Below are 25,052 nucleotides of genomic sequence, written 5' to 3' on the forward strand. Positions count from 1 at the left end.
GGGAGCGGCGGCGGCCACCCGGCTGTGGGGCAGCGTCCGAGAGGGGCTGGGGTGGCCGGGGGGGAGCGGGCACCTTGGGGCGGAGCGAGGCCCCGGCTGTGAAAGGCGATGCGAGAGAGCGCGGCTGCCACCTTGGGCGCTACGGCTTTTGGGAGCGCTTCAGGCCAGGGTCAAGTAAGGCTGAGGGGGTTAAGGGGCCCGGGAGGCCGGCACCAGAAGAAGGCCGCAGAGCAGGTAGTTCCAGGTGCTGTAAAGTGTGTGCGTGTGTGAAACGGTGCTGGTTTTTCTCCCTAAATATGCAAATTTTTTGTACTTTTTATTTCTTTAATGTGACTCCAGTGTGTAACCAAGTGCTTGGTGTCACCATCTAGTTCATGTCAATATTCGACTATAAGAGGAAAAAAAAAAAAAAACACCTGCTGGGACTGTCTTCAGACTATGGAAATATCCTTGTTACTTAATCTGGAAATACATTAACCATAGAATCATGGAATGGTTTGGGTTGGAAAGGATCCTAAGATCATCCCCCTGTTATAGGCAGGGACACCTTCCACTGGAGCAGCTCGCTCCAAGCCCCTGTGTCCAACCTGGCCTTGAACACTGCCAGGGATGGGGCAGCCACAGCTTCTCTGGACACCCTGTGCCAGCGCCTCAGCACCCTCACAGGGAAGAGCTTCTGCCTAAAAGCTCATCTCAGTCTCCCCTCTGGCAGGTTAAAGCCATTCCCCTTGGCCTGGCCCTACAGGCCCTTATCCACAGCCCTTCTCCAGGTTTCCTGGAGCCGCTTTAGGCACTGGAGCTGCTCTGAGGTCTCCCCTTCAGGAGCCTTCTCTTCTCCAGGCTGACCCAGCCCAGCTCTCTCAGCCTGGCTCCACAGCAGAGCTGCTCCAGCCCTTGCAGCATCTCCATGGCCTCCTCTGGACTTGATTCAAGAGCCCAGTGCAAGGGGAAAATCCTCTCTTTTGACCTGCTGCTCACACTGGTGGTGCACCCAGCACATGCTGAAGCTGGGTCATGGGGAGCTTCTCATCAGCCAACACCATCAAGTCCTCCTCCTCAGGACCGCTCTCGACAATCTGTCGTGTTTCTGTGCAAGTACATTTAATGTCATGGCTATACTTTAAATATGTGTTGAAGGTTTTTTTTTTTCATGATGCAGTGATAACTTGGCAGTCTTATTTCCTGATGTATGAAAGAAGTACAAAGTTAGCCATTAAAGTTCCTGTTACTATATATTGTGAAGTCTCATGTGCCAACTAAGACTGTCTGGCACAATCCATTATACTTTGTCACATCTCAGTCGTTATTTCCAGACTTTGGCCTGGCAGCTGCCTGCACCAGGTTGTTCGGTTGATTGAAGAGGGCTAACTACATTGGTACAGTGACATTAAGGAAAAGTGACTACTGCTGACTACAAAGCGTCCATAGTGCTTTACAGTAGGATTGTAACATGTTGTACTTTGCCATGTTTGCAGGATGCTGTTGTTTGATAGTTGTCTTGAAATCACAGAATGGTTTCAGTTGGAAAGGACCTTAGTATCATCCAGTTCCAACGCCCTGCCATGGATGCAGTCAAATTCTATACTTCTGAAAAACCTCTGGTTTAGGTGTGCTTCCTAGAATGCAGTGGAAAAATACTGCCAAGATTCTCCCTGCTCTGGGAATACTGTGGTCTTTGAAGAACTGGTTTTTGTGACAGCTTCTGGCAGCTATCAGAAATGGGAGAAAACAAGCTCTGGCTCCTGTATGCTTGCTGTCCATTCTCTCCAAGGGTTGGAATGAAAGATGAGTTAGAAGGTAGCAGCTCAAGTGGCTTAGTATCTGAAAATGTCTCAACAACTGAGGGGAAAAAAGCTGTAATAGGATCTCATGTTTTAATGTACACTGAAGAATTCACAGAAGAGAATGCTCACAAATGCCAGAACCACAGGAGAATCTTCAGCCAGTGTTTGTTCTTTTTAGATGCAAAATCAATACTGTGCGGGAAACTGGGCTTCATTATTTTGGTTCCCCTAAAAACTGAGGTTTTGAGGTTTTTTAGCTTTATTTTCTAAGGATGTTTGGGTATAGGTGCAGCATTATGCCCGCGTATATCTGTCAGTTCTTAAGTGATAAAGCCACTGAACATTTTAATAAGCTATTACAGCTTTCGGGAGTGCCAGGTTGTTACAAGAGATTGTGAAGGTAATCACCTGAGGGGAAGAGAGATTCCTTGTCAGTATGGTTGAGAGGGAAGTTGTCTCAAGAGCTCGCCCTTCTTTGTTTCTATTATTCACATGGATACTGTTAAAACTGCATTTCAGAGGTTACATTAAAAGAGCATAGGTTCACTAAGTCAAGCAACTTCAGTGCCTGTTGTGAGGCTTTTTGCCCATGCGGTATTAAAGGGGGGTTGCTTTGAACATGCCCTCTCTTGTACAGAAGTCCTCCTTTCTTTTTTTAATTAGAGGTTTTTTCTTCCCTTTCCCCCCCTCTCCATAGTTGCTCTGTCACATTCAGTATCAAGGACGAGGCCTTGGGTGATAATGGTTTAGTGGGAGGTGTCCCTGCCCATGGCATGGGGTTGGAACTTGATGATCTTAAGGTCCTTTCCAACCCTAACTATTCTACGATTCTATGATCTGGGTGCTAGAGCAGACCTGTTTGTGAGATTGGTCCTACATTTGTTGTAGAAACTATATACAGGAATTAGCTTAGACTAACACTACCATGTATGTCCTTATTCTAAATTTTTCTTTCTAAACATAAACCGTAGAGGACACTAATGTAACCAGTGCATTTAGAAGTTATGACTCTGGCCAGCCTGAGGATTCTTTTGATGAGCCTGACAGTTTGTCATTCTTTGACCTTGTACATTTCTTCTTGAAACTTACTTCCCGAAGTCATAGTTTCAGGGGGAAAGGTGGTGTTTGGGCAGAATGGGAGGGACTGCTGGAGAACAAAGTGAATTGCAACGGAGAGCAAGGGAATTTAGGAATGGAGAGGTTGCAAACGAGGGAGGTGGAGCAGTTGCTTCTTCATTTTAACGGGCTTTATTAGAAATAGAAGCTCTCACTATCCATGACTTAACTGAGCTTCAGACCCACGTGGTTTCTGAGGTTGCTCCATGCAGGTTTGGGGTGCTTGGAATTCATTGCTTAAAATCAGGCTTTTAAACTGTGGACTCCTGCAGTTCATTAGTATTACCTTGCAGTGAGGGTAACGATAGCTTTCACTGTTGAGTGGTGAGCTATGGGAAAGCAAAGACTGTTTATTCAGAACAAAATAACTTCTTAAAACACTAGATGGTGTCACATGCCTGTATTACTTTAGAATCATTTAGACTGGAAAAGACATTGAAGGTCATTGAGTCTAGCCATGAACCTAACACTGCAAAGTCCACCACTAAACCACATCCCAAAGTGCCACATCTACACTGCACATCTTTTCAATACCTCCGGAGAGGGTGACTCCAGCACTGCTCTGGGCAGCCTATTCCAATGCCCGAGCACCCTCTGGGGAAGGAGTTGGTCCTCCTCTCTGGTCTAAACCTGCCCTGGCACAGCTTGAGGCTGCTTCCTCTTGTCCCATCCCTTGTTACTTGGAAGCAGAGACCGGCCCCACCTCACTCCATCCTCCTGTCAGGCACTTGTAGAGAGCTATAAGGTCCCCCGAGCCTTTTCTTCAGACACACCCCCCCCCCCAGGTCCCTTACCCGTTCCCCATCACACTTGTGCTCCAGGCCCTTCGCCAGCTCCGTTGCCCTTCTCTGAACATGCTCCAGTACTTCAGTGTCTCTCTTGTATGTTATGTCCATCTCACCTGTGAAATTTCTGGGTCATGAGAAGTACAGCAGATCACATGCGTGACCATCACAAAGCTCATGCAGACAGCTTTATGCTTTCAGTTTTTTGGGAAAGGACATTTGACAATTCCCTGGCTTAGGAAAGTCACTTTGTACCATTTAAAATCTGTGTCTTTTTATATCTGCCTAGAAACAGGTCAAATTTGTGAGGCTTCTTCAGGAAAAGCGCAAATCTATAATATGTGTTGTGTGAAACACAGAGAAAATGGGATGACCATGAACCCTTTTGGAAATATCCAGCAGCCTAGAAACTTGCGCTTTAATGTGAAGACTTGTAATCTCCCTTGGTATGAATGTTTCTTAAAGAAAAGCATGCCCTTTGTTTTCAAAAACACATGAAGAAAAGCATACCTAGAATCGGTCTCAAGCTGGGCACTTACTTCAGTGTTTCTGAACTCTGGTCTTAACCGTTTTATTAAGGCAGAAATCACTAAATACTTGTTCTATAAGTGGTCAATTAAATGCAACAGTAAAACATTCACTGAGGTGCTGCTGTTCATATCCCCCAGCGGAGATTTTTTTATTGGTTTGCTTTATTTTTGTTGTACTGTCTTGCAGTTACAGGCTTCGAGAGGCATCTGGACAGAATTCTTTGCCATTTAGTTAGCATCATGGAGAACAGACTGTGTAAGCAGAGGCAGTAACTTATTCTTGGGAAACGGAGAAGATCACATAGCAGTTTCTTTGAGAAGTCGAAGGACTTCAACAGTTGTAAACCCTTTTCTATAGCTAAATACCTGCCACCACCTGATCAAATCATGTTCTTCTGAAACCTCTACCACAAGCTGCGCCTTAGGCTGTGTTGTATAGCGTTGGTGGTCAATACGTTGAGTGAAGCTGGGAATGGGAGGACTTGGCAATCTGTTAAAAACAGTACTTTCAGATGGCTTGTTGCAGCGCAGGAAGGCTTATCCAGGAATTAGCATGATGGGTTAGCACTAACATCCATCTTGGCCAGCACTTTGATCCTGACAGTTACAAGCAACAAAGGCTCCAGAGGAACTCATCTGGGGGCAGGTGCCATAATCTCCATTCTCTCTTGGCAAGAAGCCTGGTTTTAGTCTGCTAAAGATTTATTTGAAACTTCGAAGAGTAAAGCCTGGTATCTTTGGAAAAGAAAAATACAATTTCAGTCCCCCTAGATGTGGCATGAAAACATCTGCTCCACCTTTACGTATGTGTAGATTCTTGTTTCAGTGACTTTCTATAGCAGAGAGTTCCACTGATGCTGTATGATGATATTTATTTATTTTAAAAGAAAAATGACAGCTTTTCCAAATGTATTCTCTTTTTGTTGACAGGAGGGACAGCCCTTTCGGTCTCATGATTTCATTTCTCTGGAGTTAACCTAAGCATCTGGTGAGCAGTAAGATTTCCAGAAGGTAAAGAGGGTTATGGTGACACACTGTGGGAAAAGCCTGAGTTTAGCTGGTTTATCCTTATGTTACAGAGGCAACTTGGGACAACAGATCATTTCAGAAAGCCAGTTTACAAACATAGAATCATAAAATCCCAGACTGGCTTGGGTTGGAAAGGCCCCTAAGATCATCCAGTTCTAACCCCCTGCCATGGGCAGGGACACCTTCAACTAGAGCAGCTTGCTCCAAGCCCCTGTGTCCAGCCTGGCCTTGAACACTTTTGGGGATGGGACAGCCACAGCTTCTCTGGGCACCCTGTGCCAGCGCCTCAGCACCCTCACAGGGAAGAACTTCTGCCTTGTAACTAACCTGAACTTCTCCTATTTTCCATACCCTCTTCAAAGAAAAAGTTGGTAACAGCTTTCAGTTTGTGAATCAGAACATGGCATTCAGTATTGTCAGTGAAGAGTCTCAGTCTGTGCATGAATGGCTCATGTAGGTGGCTGAAACGGCAGCATCTCTTTACAAAGAATTTGGTTTCTAGGCCAGTTGTTTTCCACAGAAAGAAACACGGCATTGTAGTTTTGGTGAGTTAGCATGCTTTGACTTTCTCCTGTCTCGCTTTCACATACACTTACCTAAACTACTTTCCATGGGACTGCTCAGTGGATACTGGATCTCGCCTAACGAATACTTAAAGCTGGTGAACTCCCCCAAGAAACGTAGTTTTGCTTCTCCTGCATGGCATCTGGATTTTTTTGCGGGTTGGTTTGGTTGTTGTTGGTTTTTTAAATGCAAAGCAAGTGCTTTGATTTCACACACTTAGTGAAATATGTGCTAAACCTGAGCTTTATTCTTTCTCTCAGGTTGTCTGTTGCTGTTGTCCCTGAAGAGGTGACCGTTTGCTGTGAGTTAATGATGTTTCTGCTCCCTCCCATTTTTTGACTCCTCCTTTTCCTCCTGTAAAACAACATTACCAAAGGAACATGCCGTGCGAGATTTTCTCCTTGCAGCTAATACCACTCACCTCCTTGAGAAGAATGTCCTGTAACACATTCCAGAATAATAATAATAAAAATAATAAAACCCCCGTATGCTCTTGTATGTTACTATGTGGTGTGCTTAATCCTGAAAAAGAGAGAACCTTGCCCCAAACAGCTTACTGTTTAATGAGGATTCAGTCAGCGTATGTAACCGACAGTAGGGGGAAAAAAAAAGGGAGAATAAGGGAAACAGCAGTAAAGTGTTAATGTGAACCAAGTCCATAAAATTACTGTAACTCTGTACTGCCTATGCATTAAGACATACTGTCATCGTAGGAGTAGTCTTGAGGGATTTGGAAGAACCAAATGTATTAGCGTTGAGAACCTCATTTAACACCTCCTTGCATGTGGGAAAGAAGTATAAAGAGTGCTGTAGTAACCAGCCATGGCAGCTTGTTTTGCTGCATGTCTTGGGCCTTGGACTGTAAGAGCATTCTATGCTACAGCATCCTGGCACCTTCTGCTACGTTTTGTTCTCCATAGCTTATTCTACCTGGCTTCTTGTGGTTTAAGGGCAAGGGGCAGGAGGAAGTGGAAAATAACGCTGGCTGTGTATGACTAAAGGAAGCTTCCTGAGGTATTGAAAGACTTTGTATTTTTGTTTTCCATCTGACAATATCTATAGAAAAGTATATAGTGTTTCTTAGAAATCCCAGTGTTCTGGAGCTGTGCTGGATTCTGGAGGTCAGTGTGGCTGGACTGTGTACATACCAAAATATTACTGTGCTGTTCAAGTACCCTGTCTTTTCCTTGCTTGGCTGATGTAATGATCCACAGTTGAGGTATGCAGTTTAGGAAGGATCAGCAGGAGGTTCCATTTTGAGCATGCCTGTAAGATGGTTTTGCCAGCAAGAAAGATATAATTGTTCATTAATTCTTCTGAAATGTGTCCGATTTATTTTCCCACATGGAAACTGTGATTGTAATAACCATTTCACTGGATTTTTCTAGGAGTACGCATGGTTCTCAAGTGTATTCTGTTAAAAAAAAACCCATCCCAACTCTGCAAGAAGCAAATCAATATGGCTGTGTCTGGCTTTTCAGGTTGTATTTTAGAATGCTTTTGGGAATGATGATTCTCTCTTCTCCTGTCTGAGGCAGACAAAACTACGTAAACATAAAACTGGATTCCCCAGTCTTGTATTTGAGGGTATGGATGAGTACTTAAAGGGTCAGGCTACACCAGGAACATTCTCCTTGGGAAGATCTGGCAGTTCACAGCACTTCTGCCTGAGTGTTTGTTAAACCAGGAGCAAAAATAAAAGGTCATGCCTACGCGACTTCAGGGTGAAAATGCTGGATACCATTAGGACCTCGCTATCATTGGGTTTTAGAAAAATACCCACTTCAGATTCACTCTCAACCAACGTTTTAAATACACTTACGCTGGAGGTGAGGTTTTTACTTGCTCATGCAGTTCACTACCTTCCATCTAAATGACATCCCTTTTACTGAAGGTGGCTTTTACTCTTGGTTTAAGGGTCTTCCTAATTAAAACCTGAGGTGTGTTACAGCCTGGGAGCCTGGTGTGAGGTCGGTTTGTGTTAGACATGTGCTGTTCTAAAAAGCCAAAGAGATGGTGGCCCAGGTTTCAGAGCTGCACTCTGAGCCCTGCAGCTACTGCAGAGCTGCTAAAGCTATCTTTGATAGATGGTGCTTCTGTGGGTGTCTCGTGTACAAACGTTCACCTCTTGACAGGCGTGTCTGCTACCCCAGATTCCCTAACTTCACCTTCCGTTGTGCCATGCACTGTGTTTTGCTTAGGTAGCTGGAGATAGGTTTGAATATTGCACTGCATCTTTTCTAAAGAATGACCTGGTATTTCACTGCACTGTGTCACCTTTCACAAGAAGGTTTTGTTCAATTAACTGGTGGCAGTCTTTGCTTCTTAACCATCCATGGAAGCACAGGAAGGAATCCTGGTTTATTTGTTTAAACGCTTTGAATTTCGTAGAGCATCTGTATTCATGACCGAACATCTGTAAAATGTGAGCTCCTTCTGAACACTGTACCCGGCAGTGCCTGAGCTGAATACATTGTAAAAAACTTAACCAAAATTAGGAAAGGTATTAAAAAACCCCAAACCACAACAGGTATACAGAAATCAACAGCCTGTCAGACTTCAGGAGAAATATGAGGCCAGTGCTGATAAAGGCCCTGGAAAAATGCTATTAAGATATGATCAAGCTTAGAAAATTAGGAATTTTTCTTAGTGCAGCTGCAGGAGATAACAGCAAGAGATTAGTTACAATGGGAGAATTGGGGATCACTACGTTTAAATTTGATAAAAATGGTGCTGCTAAGCTAGTTAGAAAGAGGGCTCTTTTTGGTTGGTTGCTTAGGTTTCTTTCCAGACTTGGCCTTCTGAGTTGTGTGGCTACTTCTGTGTGCCCCACCCACTGTCAAGGAACTCGGAGTTCTGTCTGCATGGAAAGCAAATGCTGCAAGTGAACTGGGTAACAGGAAGATCAGTAAGTGGGAAATAAGCGATCAGATGTGAGGCTTGGTGAAACTTTGCAATGAAGTGAGAAGCATTTGGTTTTACATTCTTTTTCTCTTTTCCTTTTTCTCTCTTTCTTTCCTCTTCCTGGTGTAGGGGTTATTTTGGGAGGGGGGTTGTTTTCTCTCTGTTGACAAACCTTCTAAAATCAAAATATTACAAGGAACAGATACGGTCAGTAAAGTTAAGGGGTAAGAGAACCTGATAAAATACATAACTCCAAAACAGGAATTCTGAGTGCTTGTAAGCCAGAAGCTTTGACATACAAGTCCTGTGCAAGAAACTTAGAGTTAAGTGGTTTTACATTGACTACTTTCTGAGGTGTGTTTCTTGAAGGAGGCTACTGTAAAGGAGGCAGTAGCAGTGCCTTTACCACTGTCAGCCTGACAGGTAGGAGGCTGCTGTCCAGGGAACAAGCAATGAAGTTTAGAAGATTGCTCTGCTTTTTAAAATTTAACTACAGAGTTTAGGCTATATATTATAATTTGGGGAGTCTGACTCCTTATTATTTAGGAATTCTTCTTTATATCAGTACCTTCTTGGAAGCTGTTGTGGAACTCAGGGTTTGCTGAGAAAGCTAATCGCATAGTTTAGATCAAGGGCAGTGGTTGAAAAGGGATGTTTTAGGGTCAAAGTAAGGAAAAAAAGAGATGGAAGACCTCGTAGCTTAACAAGGCATGTTTGTTATTTTTCTGAAGTGGGCCTAAAATAACAAGGGTTTGGGTTTATTCTTTGTATAGGATGTTATGAAAATGTAGGATTAAAAATGCCTTTTTGGTATTGTTAAATTGGGCACTACTGGACCACAGTCTGCAGTCACTAACAATGCAGTAACCCAGCCTGCCATGCTTCTTGCTGCTTAACAGAAAGCTGTCGCCCTGAACAATGAGTTTCCAGGCTTACTGTGGGCAGGGCATGCAAATAAAAATAGGCATTACAATTTCTTAGTGGGGCCCCTGTGTTCTAAAATTCAGGCAAGTTGTGCTGAGTTGTTTCATTTTTGCCTTGGTTTGCACTGACCCAGACAGAGGCAGACCGAGGCCAGCTGAAGGACACCATAAAAATGCTAACAAAAGCCCTGCCAGACCTGGAACCAGACGTTCTGGATAGTTTCCTCCTCTGAGTAATAGCCCTGTACTGGGTCACTGCCTCTGCTCCAAGACTGGGAGAGACCACAGCCAGGGCAGGGCAGGGCAGGGTTGAGCCAAGAGGCTTAGGTAGGGGCACCTGCAGTGAGGAGCATGGTGGTAGCAGCTGGTGCCCTAATCACAGTCTGGGGGGATGTGTTGTGTTTTATGTTGTTTCTAAACCTGGAAGGACAGCACTCTACCTCAGGTTGAAATGAGTGAGGGTGGACGTGCTGTTCAAAGAGGGAGTTTCTCCATGCCCTTTTGAGCTGCTGGAAGAAGAAACAGTTCTTCCCTGTTAGCTCACACTCCAAATGTTAGATGCATAAATAAAAGACTGGCTGTGTACTCTCCTATCAGTTTTGAGATCTTCTCTCCCCTCTCCATTTGGAACATAGGATTTTTTAGTTATTTTTCCATATTTCCATTCCTTTTGATGGACGTGTGTGCACTTGGTAAAGTCTCAGATCAGATTTCAGGACTGACTTTTGTTTCCCATTGCTTTCTCCCTAAGAGAAAAAATGCTGTTAATAACAAACAACTACGTAGTCACGTGTGTGTGTGTGTGCTTAGAATGGGGGCTTTTGTCTGCAGACTTTGGGGTGTAAGAATTTGTAGAATAGTAACTGCTTTATTGATTCCAATGTAAAAAATACAAAATTGTTTTTCATTTTAGTTTGAATTCAGAGTTTCCTTATATTTTGCCTTTTGTCTGCATGGGCAGAGTAACTTGTGCATTACTGCCTGTAATTTGTTCTCCTGCCAACTAGTGTATTTTAATTTCATACAATCACAGAATAGTCAGGGTTGGAAAGGACCTTAAGATCATCCAGTTCCAACCCCCCTGCCGTGGGCAGGGACACCTCACACTAAACCAACTCACCCAAGGCTCTGTCCAACCTGGCCTTGAGCACTGCCAGGGATGGAGCATTCACAACTTCCTTGGGCAACCCATTGCAGTGCCTCAGCACCCTTACAGGAAAGAACTTCTTCCTTAGATCCAGTCTAAACTTCCCCTGTTTCAGTTTTAACCCGTTACCCCTTGTCCTGTCACTGCAGTCCCTGATGAAGAGTCCCTCTCCAGCATCCTTGTAGCCCCCTTCAGACACTGGAAGCTGCCCTGAGGTCTCCACGCAGCTTCTCATCTCCAGGCTGAACAGCCCCAACTTCCTCAGCCTGTCTCCATACAGGAGGTGCTCCAGTCCCTGATCATCCTCGTGGCCTCCTCTGGACTTGTTCCAACAGTTCCATGTCCTTTTTATGCTGAGGACACCAGAACTGCACACAGTGCTCCAGGTGAGGTCTCACCAGAGCAGAGCAGAGGGGCAGGATCACCTCCTTCGCCCTGCTGGTCACGCTCCTTTTGATGCAGCCCAGGATACGGTTGCTTTCTGGGCTGTGAGCGCACACTGAAGCCGGCTCATGTTAAGTTTCTCATCGACCGATTTTGACAGTTTAGCAAAAGCCCCATGGAAGTGCACAAATGGAACCCCATTAAAGATGAAATGCTCTTTCTGTTGTCAGGGTTGGTAGTGGTTTGTGGCAACTGCGTGCTATAATTCTGCGTTCTGACAGTTTCTTTTGTACAAAGAGCAGAAGGCAGCATGCAAAACCGGCTAGAATCAGAAAAGGCCTTGGTTAAAACCGGTGCTTCTCAAGATCCGCTCCTTACATTTTGAGGCTTACCTAACCGCTGTGTTTCTGTACGGGTTTGATGCTGTGACAATGAGGTGACAGGTCCTGAAGACCTGACAGGGTCTAACAGCGAAAGTCTTGCACAACTTCAGGCAGGTTCAGAGTGAAGGGCAGGCAGAGGAGCCTTACAGCAGCTTTTCCTGCGTTTGGGAATTCGCACAAGGGTTGGGGGTTTGAGCATCCGCAGAAGGAGGAGGTTTTTACTAGCTTTAAAGACCAGACAGCTTAGGACACAGTGTCTTAGGAAAAGCTTTCTTGTCATCTCTTCCAACACCTCACAGATCTCACCCGGGGACCCTGCATGGCTGAGGGAGTGTTGAAAGGACGTCGCAGTAGTATGTTCCAGGAGTGAACCCTGTGAGATGGGTGGAAGAAAGGAGCCTCTGTCCTCTTCCAGCAGTTTTACTTCGTAGATGCCGTGGGGTTTACTGACATTCCCACAGATGAGTGCCCGGAAGGAGTGCTTTTATTGATGATAGAGTTTTCAACGTCTTTGTGTGTATCAATACTGGAGGTTGCAGACATGTTAGTAAATGGGTTGGAGTAAATATGGGCTGCTGCCAGAAAGGGAGGTGTCTCAGCTGCCTTTCCTCATTCACCACCAGCCCTGGCTTTCTTTTCAGGCTGGGTTTCAATTCAGATGGGGTGACAAACGCACACAGCTTAGATGAAGGCAAATCTGTCCTTTTTGCAACAGCAGCTGCTGCTCAGAGCAGAGTGACTATGGAGCTCAAGGCTTTGCAGCAGAGGAACAGTCACTTACCAGGTGCTGCTGCAAGTCCTGACCCAGGGCCCTTTTCAGGACAAAGCAACAGGCTGAAAGGGCAGCATGATAAAATACAGCTGAGTGTTCTCTATAGCAAACCATGACCTTTTATGATGGCTTCAGGTGGAAGTGTTACGTAGTAAGTCCTGTCCAATAGCTGGGGAGGGGTCATCATCTAGTAATGAAGCCAATGTGTGTACTTTGCTTTAAGTGGGGCTTTGCTTCCAACTTGTATCAGCTGCAAAATTTACTGGTAATGGCAAGGAAATGAGTATAAAGTTCAGACCGGTCACACTGAAACACTGTCGTCGCAGCGTCTCTCTGCAGCAGTGGAGAAAAACTCCTATCACCAGCAGGAGCTGTAGTCTGCAGTGCAGAGAAAGCCTGAAAGAGGTAGGAGATAAAGGAGGCATCTTCCACGTGCAATGTTACAGGTCAGATGTGAACCCCAGCCTGGCTAAAATCTTACTTTTGACGTGGAGCTTGTAGGGTTCAGCATGATGCTCTGAAACATTAGATAGTCAGAGCCAGGGCCACACAGTGCGACACAGACTGCTGGAAAACACACAGCTTTTCCTTCTTGCTCTGTGTCCCTTTGCTCCTGCTTGTGTGTATTTGCTGATTCAGACTGAAATCTTCTCTAAAGGCCTTAAAGTTCATGTACTGTGTGCAGGCTGCCTCCGAGTCGTAGCTGTTCCTGCAGAGCAGGGCAGAAGCGAAGATCTCATGCGTGCATCTTGCCCTCTGGCACAGAGGAATAATGGAACAGTCTTCCAGAGCCCAGATTTATCAGACTCTCGCCCTTATGGTTGTGCAAGTTTGAGTCAAAGGTTCCAGTGTTACTGGGGAAATTGGCAGTGTTTAAGATCTCCTCAGGTTTGGCCCGTACCGCTGAAGCCAGGGGGAACTAAATAAGCAGGGCTGCTCCCTGTGCAGTTGTTGGGGACAGGTTTAGACCTGTCAAGGTGCACATGAGTGCTGCCATGGGATTTTTCAAGGTCCACCGGCATTTCAGGGAGACTTGGTGGCTTTTTTGCAGCTTCGGGTGCTTGACTTTTGTCTCCTACCCTGTCTCTGGCAGAAAAGCTGGGGCTGGCTGATGCACAGTTTGTGACTGGTTTAAAAGCAGCTTCCATGGCACAGCTACTTCATGTGCTTGGCAGCAGGGCTGGGCCGTGCTGGCATTTTAGGAGTCATGGAATCGTGGAATCCCAGACTGGTTTGAATTGGAAAGGACCTTAAAGCTCACCCAGCTCCACCCCCTGCCACGGGCAGGGACCCCTTCCACTAGAGCAGCTTGCTCCAAGCCCCTGTGTCCAACCTGGCCTTGATCACTGCCAGGGATGGGGCAGCCACAGCTCCTCTGGGCACCCTGTGCCAGCGCCTCAGCACCCTCACAGGGAAGAGCTTCTGCCTAAGAGCTCATCTCAGTCTCCCCTCGGGCAGGTTAAAGCCATTCCCCTTGGCCTGTCCCTACAGGCCCTTGTCCAGAGCCCCTCTCCAGGTTTTTTGCTGGACCCCTTAAGGTATTGCATGGCTGGACCATGCCAGAGTTCTGTGGGAGCAGCGCTAAGGCTTCAGAAGCCCCAGTGACACCGAGCATCGCCTTCACCATGCTCTGTTTGCTGGTTTTGTGGGAAATGGCTTTTCCCAGGTGAAACATGCTCGCATTTTAACGCATCCTGAGCTACGGAGCCCGACGGTGCTGCACTGCATGAGGCGTCGCAGTGAGTGAATGCCAGCGCCAGCCAGGAAACCTGCCGTTGTGTCAACAAGCGGTGAGTATTTTCCACTCATTGATAGATCGTTAAGGGGAAAAGAACAAAGTTGTTTGATCCTTGATTGGGAAACCCTCCTAAATCGAGTGTTTCAACGACTTTAAGGCCGGTCAGAGGTTAGGTGTAAATAGTTCATCGCACCGCTTCCGCTGTTAATCAGTTGGGCCACATGATAGCGAGGGGATCATCACAGGAAGGTGGGGAACACCTGCCGGCGCTGGAAGTGGAGCCTTCCGGTGCTCCGCGGCCGAGAGCTGCGCCCGCGGGTTGGTGAGGAGGGGTTTTAAAGCGCTCCAGGCGCCTCACCCGCTTCGGGGCTGGGGTCCAGGGCGCCCCGCCGGACACCCGCATCCCGCCGCTCCAAGGCGCTTCCCCCGGGGCTGCAGCCGCGAGCGGTGCCGAGGAGGGCTCCGTGTGCCCCGCGGGCGGCTCGGCTCGGTCCGGCCCGGCCCAGCCGGGCTGCCCTTAAGCGAGGGTCTTGCTGTGCTGTGCTGTGCTGTGCCGCGCCGCGCCCAGACGGTGGCGCTGTGACACCGGCGTTGCGGCTCGGCGGCGGCCGGCAGGGGGCGGTGCGGCGCGGCGCGGTGCGCGGGAGGCGGCGCGGGGCCGGTGCCGCGCAGCCGAGCCGGTCCCGGCGGGGCCATGAGGCGCGCGGGGCGGGCGGGCAGCGGCGCGGCACAGCCCTGAGCGGAGCCTCCGCGCTCCCGCAGCGCGACTATGGCCGGGGGACGGCGGGGGCTGGTGGCGCCGCAGAACACCTTCCTGGAGAACATCGTGCGCAGGTCGAACGGTGAGCGCGCAGCGCCGCGGAGCAGCACGCTCTGCCCCGCTTTACCGGGGAAACGGGGGGGTGCGCGGAGCCGCGGACGCCCCCTCCGAAGGGGCGCACCCGGGTGCCGGTGCCGAGCGCCCCGGGCCGCGCAGCGCGGCTCCCGCTGCAGGTGCGCCCGCGCGGAGGGGCCGGGGCAGCGGCGGCGCCTGCCGGGCTCGGGCGGAGGGGTCCGGCGCTCGGCGGCGGCCGAGGTGGTCTCTGGGAAGGGGAGCCGGGCGCGGGGGGCCCGGCCGGGTTGGTGCCGAGCGAGGGGAGACCTCATGGCGAGGGCCGAGGGCAGAGCAGAGCCGCCTCTGTCCGTTTGCGCTTCCCTGCGCGCTGCAGCCGGGTGTCCCTCGGCTTTCCACCGCGGGGTGGAAAACGCCTCGAATTTCAGAGTTGCGCGCGAACGCGCGTTAATGCTCTCCGGATTCTTTCACTTCGGGAGTTACCAAAAGCTGCCCCCTCGGTACGCGTGCGAGCATCGGTGTATGCGGTCAAACCGAGGCGTGCGCGTCGCCTTTCAAAGCGCGGAGCCCAAGTTCTGCCTTTTCTGGTGCTCCCGTTGACTTCAGTGGGGTCACTGGAGGGATTAAGAACTTGCGGTGCGGTAGAGAGGGTGCGGGATCGAGCTCCGGTTGAAGGGGAGGGAATCGGCTGCAAACGGAGTCAGTTTATTGTGCTAAGGCAAAGGGCTGAAAACTCGGATTATCCGAAGACTGCTTTTCAGCTGTGTGCTCTTTTAAGTGAAGCGTTACTGGAGGCACAGGCTCTGCTCAGACCCTGTTTTGACATCAAACTGTGGGGCTCTTTCGTTAAGTTGCTGCTCCCTGCAACTTTGCTGTAGAAGGGAAGGGGTTGGCAGATGCGTTCCTGAACAGGTCCTTGCTGTTCCTACAGTCAGTCTTGCCCTTTTTTCCTGACACGTGAAGCCTTACGTTCCATCACCTGCAGGCTGCTGCTCTAATCTCCCAGCACCAGTTAGCCAAGGCTCTCTGCAAAACTGCCTCCACTTTGTAGATTATTTTCTTCATTAAAACCCAATTTTCTCTGTGGCCTTTGAGTGCCAGAAGCTTGATGCAATAAATCAGTCGAGGTTTGCGGGGGGCGGGGGGGGTTGGAAATCATGCAGCAGCAGCTAAGCTCTGCTTCTCCCTCTCTTCCCCCGTTATTAAGAAGGTGTCAGAGCAGAGCGTGGTGCTAGACAGCGGAGGGAAGACGACAGCACTCCATCTCGGAATGCTCAGCCAGTCCGGAGGGCTGTGATCAACACAAGTTTTAGATCGAGCTCGCTCGCTTCAGGCGTGCTGGGAGAGGCTCGGGGATGTGACTCGGGTGTAGAAGCCCATTGCTGCTGTAATGTGCCTTCTAGCTTTTGCTGGACCCTGTCCAGCTTTGCTGTGAATGCGATGCCATCACAGACGGGCGCTGTATGAATCAGTCCTAACGTGGGACCATCACAGCCCCCTCTAACCCTGGTGTCTGTCAGCAGACGGGGAGCGTCTCCTTCGTCTCCTGGCAGGCTCGGCTGTGCTGGCAGCCTGCACACACGCCGGTTCCTTGTTGCCCGTCTCGCCTTGGCATGCCTCCTTGGCCTTGGAGATGCTTTGGGATGCCCACAGGATGAGTGCTTAAAAGGGCCCATAAAGCTTGTGGTTTGGTTGGCCCCCCTTTCTCGGTTTCGGTTGACTGGGTAGTACCGTGGCCCGTGATGAAACTGCTTAGGCCGTTTGGGATTTGCCAAATAAACCTCGGGCTTGTTGTCAAGCTGTATTTGCTGGCACCTGCGAGCAGGTTAAGTAGTGCCAACAGATACTGGGTTGGTATAGGTACAGGAGTGTTCCTAATTTGGGGAGAGTTCCCTTGGAAAGGAGAGGAGTTCGGTCACCGAACAGAAATAGGTACTGAAGAGGTGCTTCACTTAAAGGTACTTGGGTAGGGCAGGCACCCACAGTCACTGGTGAGCCGAGGAAAACATGATCATGGGTTATAGTCTGGGGCACGTGTGTTAACTCGGTGAAAGATGCCCTGTAGTAGCATCGTAGTAATTGGCATGCAAGCTCTTTTGGAAGCACCGCTCGCAGGACAGCACTAGTTATACTGGTGTTTAACCAGTACTTTAACAAGGAGTTCCTTGGGCAGCCTTTCATGTTAGGTGTGTGTCTGGGAAGCTGCTGCACGCTCAATGGCTAAAGGTAACAGCAGTGTACGTAGGCATGTGAGTTCAGGGGCTTTCCCTTAGGGTTGGTGTTCTGCTCGGGTTTATGTCGCACCATCGGTGGTGAGGCTTGCCTCAAACTCTTCTGGTCTGAATCATCTTACTTAGAGTTCTCCGGGAGGAGAGCTGCTTCTTAGCTTGCAAATCAGCTGAGGCAGGTGCTCGTGCCGCAGGTGTTCACACACCACGTAATCGAAACCCTCAGTGCCATGGGTTGGTGGTGGCCTTGGCAGAGCTGGGGAACGGTGGGACCTGATGATCTTAAAGGGCTTTTCCAGCATGGTTGATTCCATGCACTAAATGCCAGCCAGAAGAGCTATGCCAGGGTTGGAAGCAGCACAGTGTTCCTTCAGCACACTGTGGGGTCAAGAAGGATTTGAGAACTTCTGAGCCCACCCTGGGACGGGATGGCTTACAATAGCGCACGCAGGAAGGAATGCATTAGGTGTCAGGTGCCTCGACCTGTGGACCTCATCTGGTCCTCTGTGATCTCACAAGAGGACCTTTTGGATGAAGTGTGAACTTAAGGCTCTTTCCTCTTTGAAAGGCGGGACACAGTAATCCTGCTTGTCTCGTTCCTCATGTTTAAAAGCCGTGTTTCTATCCTGGCCATGTAGGGCTAGAAAACTAAATGTTGCATGTAGTACTTGGTTGGCAGGGATTTGTTTGAAGCGCTGAAATATTTAAAGACCAGAACACCCACTGGGACAGAAAATGAGCCCTGTGCTGTAAAACAGTGCAGTGTGTAAAGAATCACTAGCCCCCGATGGTTACTGCTAATGTGATATTCGTGTTTTTCTTGGGTAAAGTAATACACCCACAGTATACAAGCACTGTAACAGTTACAGTCTTGGTTGATGGCCAGGGCGCCTGGTTGAAATGGGGCAGTGTATTCCAGAGAATCTGGATTCTTTGGGATATTCCAGTGCTTTATCAATAACCGGAGGCCCGAATTACTTGCCAGTGTTTGTAAATGGCAGCTGGATTCTGCAGCCCTTGGTCATGGAGGTACGTGGAATTGCGTGCGTACAGGGATGGCAAAAGCAAGCCCTGTGTTTACGTGGTGTTGGAATTGCCTTGGAAGTTACAGGTGCTTCTCTGATTTATGGACAAAGCCAGGAGGCTGGAAGAAGGGGAGGTTGGAGGGCGTAAGGCTTGTGTGAATTCAGCTCTGCTCTCACTAAATCTGCTGGGAACACAGTGAGGAGGCATCAGGTATGAAAGCAAACCTGCACCCTTTGATGGAGAATGCAGTGAGTTCCCTGTAGAGAGCAAGAAAAAGCACCTCTGGACCCTGATCCTGAGAATAACAGACATTTCCATGGTTTATTGCGTTACATCAGAGACTATAAAGTCCCAGCACAATAAACATTCTCCAACATGGGCATGTGAACCCTGTACCATTGCCTCAGACCTGGAGGAGAAATAAGCTGTAGTGAAAAACCTGCTTTTGTGTTGAGCAAACGCAGGGAAACGCAGAGGAAACTAAAAGAGAATGAAGACCTAACCCCATCGCTGGCAGTGTTCAAGGCCAGGTTGGACGCAGGGGCTTGGAGCATCCTCCTCTAGTGTGAGGTGTGCCTGCCCGTGGCAGGGGTTGGAACTGGATGAGCTTTAAGGTCCTTTCCAACCCAAACCTTTGTACATTGGTAGGGAACACGGATGAGCACAATAAGCTCTCCTTTGAATGTGGTGTGCCAAGGGTAGGCAGGTCCTGAGCATTGCTGGGTTGCCTCGTACTACTGCAGCACTTTTGGTAGATAGCATTAGTCATCAAGAAAGTGGTTTTTATACTGAGAACAGGACTGTTGTTGTTGAAATTAGCATGGTTTTGGGGTGGAATATACTCTTCTGTTTCCTTTCGATAGAATGTGTGTGGTTGCTTGAAAGTTCATAGATTTCCATAATTTTCAGTGAATCTTCAAGAAACACTGGATGAAATTCATTATTTGCAGAGGATCAGCTCAGAATCCCTGTGCTGCAGGTGAATGACAGTGTGATCTAGTGAGGTTCTCCTGGACGGGGAAACACATTTGAGTGCCCGGAAAGGACAAAGCTAACTGTGCCCAGGGAAGGGCGATACTGAGGTATTTCCGAGGAGGTGCAGTGTCTGGGTTAAGCTATCCTAGTTCTTCAAGCTCCCAATGGGCTGACCTGGAAGGCTGCAGCAGGTCTGCAGGAGGTTTTCTGTTCCATGCTGCCAGTCTCATCCAGCCTCTGGACTTCAGTGGGTTAATTTCAGCACAAAGCTCCCCCAAAGTAATGGAATGGAGGGGTCTGGGCTGTAGCATGCTTCTCTTCCCTTGCGTAGAAGGCTCTTTGCCAGAGTCACAGCTTGCAAAAAGTGCATGGGAAACTGCTGGATCAGTAGTGAGATGGTGCTGTAGCGTAGAGTGCCTCTAGCTGAAGACAGCTCTTTCTCTTGCCATAACTATGGCTCGCCCTATGCAAGGCAAAGCAAATGCTATCCTCCGCAAATCTGGCATCCGTTGGTTGAACCTAGGTCTGTACCCCGGTTCTGTCTAATCGGGCAAGACCCAGGTTATGAGGTTCTGCAAAAATCACTTTTGGCTGAGTAAATCCGTGCGGGTAAGTCTGTTGGCACTGATTAAAACAGGACATTTAGCCCTGAAAGCAGCAGAGCTTCAGGAACCACAGGGAGGCAGCTTGTAGGTGCTGTGTCAAGGTCATCTTCCCAAACTGAGAATGGAACAAGGGAAAGGGTTTTGTTTCTTCCCGATCTTCCTTTTCTGAGTTAACAACAGCTGTGGAGATGCCTTCGTTTTTATACAGTTGATGAGTACATCAAAATACCTTCTTGCTGTTAACTTTTTTGGTCATTATTGCTTGAGTTGAATATAAAAGGGTTTTTTGCTGGCTTTTACGAGGCCAGAAGCTTCTCGTTTTGTGTGAGCATCTTTATGCGTTCAGAACTGTGCGACCCGATTCCCTTACAATGATTTTTATAGATAGCAAGTAAAATAAGAAGTACAACACAGAGGCGATGGAGAATGTGCTTCAGAATTAATGTTCTGAAAGCTCAAGAAGCTGTACTGTGATCATTCATCCTATCAGTCCATTTCTGCATTAAATCCTAGAACAAGGCTGTAAAACAGATTGTAATGAAACCCATTCACTGGAGAATTTGTTAATGCATTTTCGTATCTCATACAGCGAGCAGCGAGTTAGGTCTTGGCGAGTGCTTTTAAGGCTTTTGATGGCTGTAGCTCTAATCAGTAAATCAAACGGCTTCTTGAAACTGGGGGAAGCCCCATGCCATCAGTGCAAGTAAACCGTGCTTTTTCTTGTAAGATCAGGTGGGAGGGGGGGAGCTGACCGGTTACATGGTGAGGTCTCACTGCTAAACAGGATTTTCATCCTTTACTAAGGATGACGCGCTGCGTGACTCTTGCAGCCAATGAGCAGCTTAATGCCTCAAAACTGCCTCATGCTAACGTCACATTTGCCTAAATTTCCTCTTACAAAAGCAATTTCTCAGCATAGACAGTGCTTCAGGGATAGACCAAGAATGACGCCGTGCACAACGTACGTGAGACGGCTTCAGTGCGCTTCCAGTTTCAGCTCTTCTTGCTCCATTGGGCACTAATTTGTTTTACCTTGGAGAAAATGCAGCTAATTCTGAAGCTTTTCCAGCTCCTCGTGTTGGAGGGATGTGCTCTGGTCAATTCCAGCTCCTCTCATGGCACAGGCCTACTGTGAAATGCTTGTTCTAACAATGCGAAGTAACAAACGTTGAGGTGGAACCAGTAGTTTTTATCTGTACCACTGCCTGAAATTAGCATTCATGTTCTGCAATGATTCAAACTGAGTCACTGGAAGTTGTTGTTTTAGTTGGTGTCTCTTTTGTTATTTGTGGCGAGCATGATGAAATCCATACTTTAATAGCTCTTCTCAGCCTGTGCTTGCACTGTGCGCCGGAGTACACACGGCAGCATAAGTCGTGTTTGAGTAAGGCAAGAAGTGCCCTGCAGTTAGTGCCTTGGGAGCTTTGAAATCCTTTTTTGTTTCTCCAAAACAGATAGTTACATAAAACTTTGGTAAACCGTGTCAGCCCAAATGAACCTATCCATGGGGGTTTGTAACACATTGTTTCATAGCAGCCTTCCAGTATCTGAAGGGGGCCTATAGGGATGCTGGGGAGGGACTCTTCATTAGGGACTGGAGTGACAGGACCAGGGGTAATGGGTTCAAACTGAAAGAGGGGAAGTTTAGATTGGATCTGAGGAGGAAATTCTTTCCTGTGAGGGTGGTGAGGCACTGGAATGGGTTGCCCAGGGAGGTTGTGAATGCTCCATCCCTGGCAGCGTTCAAGGCCAGGTTGGACGAGGCCTTGGCTGACATGGTTTGGTGTGAGGTGTCCCTGCCCATGGCAGGGGGGTTGGAACTTGATGATCTTAAGGTCCTTTCAACCCTAACTATTCTATGATTCATATTTGGGTGAGCCTACAGCTTAAAATAGTTTGGCCTCTATGTTGAGGATGTCCAATTTTGAGGCCGCTATGTCATTATTCTATAGAGAGCTCAAGTCGTTCAATGGGGTATTTAAACATTGATGCACTCCCACTCTAGGCATGAGTACAAGGAGCTGCTGAGTGGATGTGGGTATCTGTGTAACACTGTTGACTTTTACAGGAGAATGTGGGTGGAAGGGCGGAATTTTGTCGGATTACTTTTATTCTACCATCCAAATAGACTTTCAGTTCTCTGAGCAGCTCTGTGCTTGCTTTGAATACAGTCACAGCACTTCTGTTGGGGTGAAAGTTTGGTTGGTGTCTTTCCTCCCCTAATGCGAGCCTTGAATCCGGTATATGCGAAGAAAGGATTGAATAGGTACTTGAAATTCAGTTTGATTTATTGTCCTCATTTAGGGCCGTATTTTGATCTCGGGAGCTACATCTGAACGGTGTAATCAGTGTGACTAACTGCTTCTGTTTAACTGTTTCCAAAGCTGAGATTAAACATGAGCAATAGTTCATAGATACCTGGCTTCTGCAAAGTGCTGAAGCAAAAGCGTGATGGGAGCTGTGCGACTGCAGCAGCTTTGGCGGGCCTGCTTGGAAACAACAGGCTATTTCCATGCCTTGTGTTCCTGACCAGAAATGAAACCGTCTCTTTTCCCCCCTGTATCCAAATGATGCTATTTGTGATGCAGAGTCACAAGTTTGTAAATACCAGAGTTGTTTATAAACTCATCTGTCCCTTGTACTCAAATACAGTCTTTAATCATATGGCAGTTGCACGAGATTTTTGCCTGCCTTACGTTTCTCACACTGTGTAGTTATTTTATGTTTCTCATGCTGCAGAGGTGCTCATAAAGCACCTCTGGTCCTTTATGCCCAGCTAAGGAGGCTGTATCCCCCGCTCCTATCCACAGTGACCACAGCTGGGGTAAGAAACCCATTTACTAAGCATTTAGTTCTGCTGTGGTAGTGGTTTGTGCTTTGTAGTGCCAGAGATCTAGGTTTGCTCCACTGAAGATGCATGGAGGAGCTTGAGACGTGATACAAAGACATACTGGTGTCAGTAACGAGGGTGATGTCCTCACCCAGCGTGATGACGGCTGTGCTCTGGGATGAGAAGGGCAGTTTCTGTTCTGATGGAGACTGGTGGTGAGGAGCAGGTGTTTCTACCATGTGAGCCCAAAAGAACATATCTGTAGGGGTTTACAACACATTGTTTTGTATTTGAGTGAGGCTACAGCTTAAAGTAGTTTGGTCTCGATCTTAAGGATGTACAATTTTAATGGCAAGGATGCACAGACTTATTCTCCTTTCACTAAGAGGGGAATAAATTAGGAGCAGATCCTTCGAGTTTTGTGTTTGTGTGATGACTGTGGGGAAAATACATATATATTCAGATTACATTTGTGCACTGCACCAACCTGAGCACGTCTGGGGCTTTGACAGACCCACATACGTATCTGAAAGCAGAGTGGGCGCCAGCCTTGGTTAGAAGCAGAGGCTTCCTCTTGGTCACCCCTGTGTGCTTCCTTTGGGCAGGCAGCAGTGTGGGAATGGGTCAGGCAGCATGCTGGGCTCTGACCTGCGCCGCGGTGTCCCAGAAGAGGGGCCAGGGAAGCCCCCTTACAGGAGGGGCTGGGATGCTGTGGGGGTGTATGTGCAGCAGTGCGGGGCAGCGGGAGGGAGGCAGCCTTTCAGGGACCTGCTCCATGGCCTTGCAAGGAGGTGACCTCTTCTCAGTCAGCCGGTCCTGATGAGATGCTGCTTGTCCCCGGGCGTGTTAGGGGCTGGAGCTAAGGGGCACTTTTGGTTTAACAAAGCACTCTATCTAATAACCAGACGCAGTAGATAGGGTAATTTCGGTGCAGCGAGGCGTCCTGTCGCTGTTGTTACAGGATCCCTGTTATTTGGAAAGGCATTTTATGATTCTTCTGTGATGGTGTGCTCTGTCAGTGGAGGAAAGCGTTGGTTTCAGCGACTGAGCAAGATCCATCCTTGCATTTTGGAAGGAGTTAAAATGTTTTTTTCCTCGTTGCTTTAAGGCAGCTGTGTCTCGTTTAAAGCGCTAATCCAAAGCGGGTCTGACCTTTGGGTGCGTAAAGGCTGACGTGAAGATACGCTGCAGGGAGCAGAGCTCACCTGAGGAAAACTCAAGCTAGGAAATAGGAGGCGAGGCGTTCCACAGGGTCACCGGCGCTCCAGGCCGGAGCTCATCATGGAAGGTTACCCTGCGCATGCAAGTCGTTGTGCCGCTTTTGAGGCGCAGCAGCTCTTGCTTGGGTTTCTGCAGCACGATGTGCTCTGTGCTCCTGCATGTTTCTGTTCCTCCCCGTGGTCTTGCTCAGACTGGGCCAAATGCAGCGCAAGATCTTCTGCATGAGCCCAGTTCCTAGCTCAGTTCTTCTTGGAGCTGATAGGGAGGGCCAGGGATGCTTACAGCTTCTCCTTGGGCAAGGCAATACCGCTGACCCAGTTGACACTGGGATAGGGATTGATTTCCTGGGAGGGGAGTCCTTTGAGTCCTTTCAAAGAGGTGCCTCCAGTTACTTAACGGTCTGAGTACTGCAGCTATCACATGTCTCTGAAGAGAATTTAGCAGTGGCTTTCCTCACGGTCCTTTCCTGGCCTTGCTGACCCAGTTGTGAGTCCCCAAGAGGCTCTTCCCTGCGATGCTCTAAGAGGTCACTAGAGCATCCCTCGTGCTGCTCGTGCAACAAAGCCGCAGCTGTTTCCTGGCCTCTGGGACCCTGTGTCCCTGCAGATGGAGAGGCAGCATTGGCCTCAGTGGATGCTATTTAGTATTTTCTTGTTAGGAGCAATTGTTTAACAGATTACGAGCTGTCTTCAAGCGGCCCCCTGTCAGGGACGTCAGTGCAATTGAATGTAAATGATAACAATGAGAACAGCCCTTGTACCTCGGGTTATCTGTCAGAATAAACTAGGCAGGGGAGCTGTAAGCGGAAGTCTTTATTTTCTGCTGCGTCTTGCCGGCGTTCACACTGGCAAAACACCATTGTTGGAGACATCCTTGCTGAAGAAATACAGGTGTGTTCTCCACGTAGGCACCCAACTACTGTTGTGTCCTTGTTTTGCCTTCAAAGAGATCTGGGAAGAGGAGTGAGTAACTGGAGAGACATTCCTGTTTGCCTCCAAAGAACTGGTTTTGCAGGTGCTGGGGCTCCGACTCCATGGGATGTTGGGAAGTTTGGAAACCATCAGTGCAGATTGTCTCTCCCTTTGCAGCAAAAGCGGGAGCAGAGGAACTGATCTTCCTGAGCCTGGGGACCTAATAGGCAAGCTGACAGAGGCTGGTGGGTTGGAAACCTCTTTCCTGGCCTGGAATGCAGGGCACCTTTTTGGCAACGTGGAGCTGGAACAGCAAGCCCAAAGATGAGTCAGGCTGGCGGTGTTGGCTCCTGGGAATGGGCCAG

General features: G+C 48.4%; 1 protein-coding gene and 1 long non-coding RNA gene across 5 annotated transcripts in view; both read left to right on the forward strand.

Annotated features, from left to right (window-relative positions):
- The first annotated feature begins 67 nt into the window (after nucleotides 1–67).
- On the forward strand, nucleotides 68–6,407 carry LOC134165663 (uncharacterized). Its single transcript, XR_009965606.1, has 2 exons — nucleotides 68–234; nucleotides 6,069–6,407. It is a non-coding gene; the product is annotated as an uncharacterized LOC134165663 (long non-coding RNA).
- Nucleotides 6,408–14,755: 8,348 nt separating this feature from the next.
- Nucleotides 14,756–25,052, forward strand: part of KCNH1 (potassium voltage-gated channel subfamily H member 1) — a 176,121-nt gene continuing 165,824 nt past the window's right edge. For all 4 annotated transcript variants that reach the window (XM_062622679.1, XM_062622680.1, XM_062622683.1 and 1 more), the window contains exon 1: nucleotides 14,756–14,901. In XM_062622679.1, the coding sequence (XP_062478663.1) occupies nucleotides 14,829–14,901 (73 nt within the window). In that variant the 5' untranslated portion in view covers nucleotides 14,756–14,828. The remainder of the gene's footprint in view (nucleotides 14,902–25,052) is intronic.

Source organism: Pezoporus occidentalis, unplaced genomic scaffold, assembly GCF_034315485.1.
Source record: "Pezoporus occidentalis ecotype Australia unplaced genomic scaffold, CSIRO_AGI_Poc_V1 ctg245, whole genome shotgun sequence".
Lineage (NCBI taxonomy): Eukaryota > Metazoa > Chordata > Aves > Psittaciformes > Psittacidae > Pezoporus > Pezoporus occidentalis.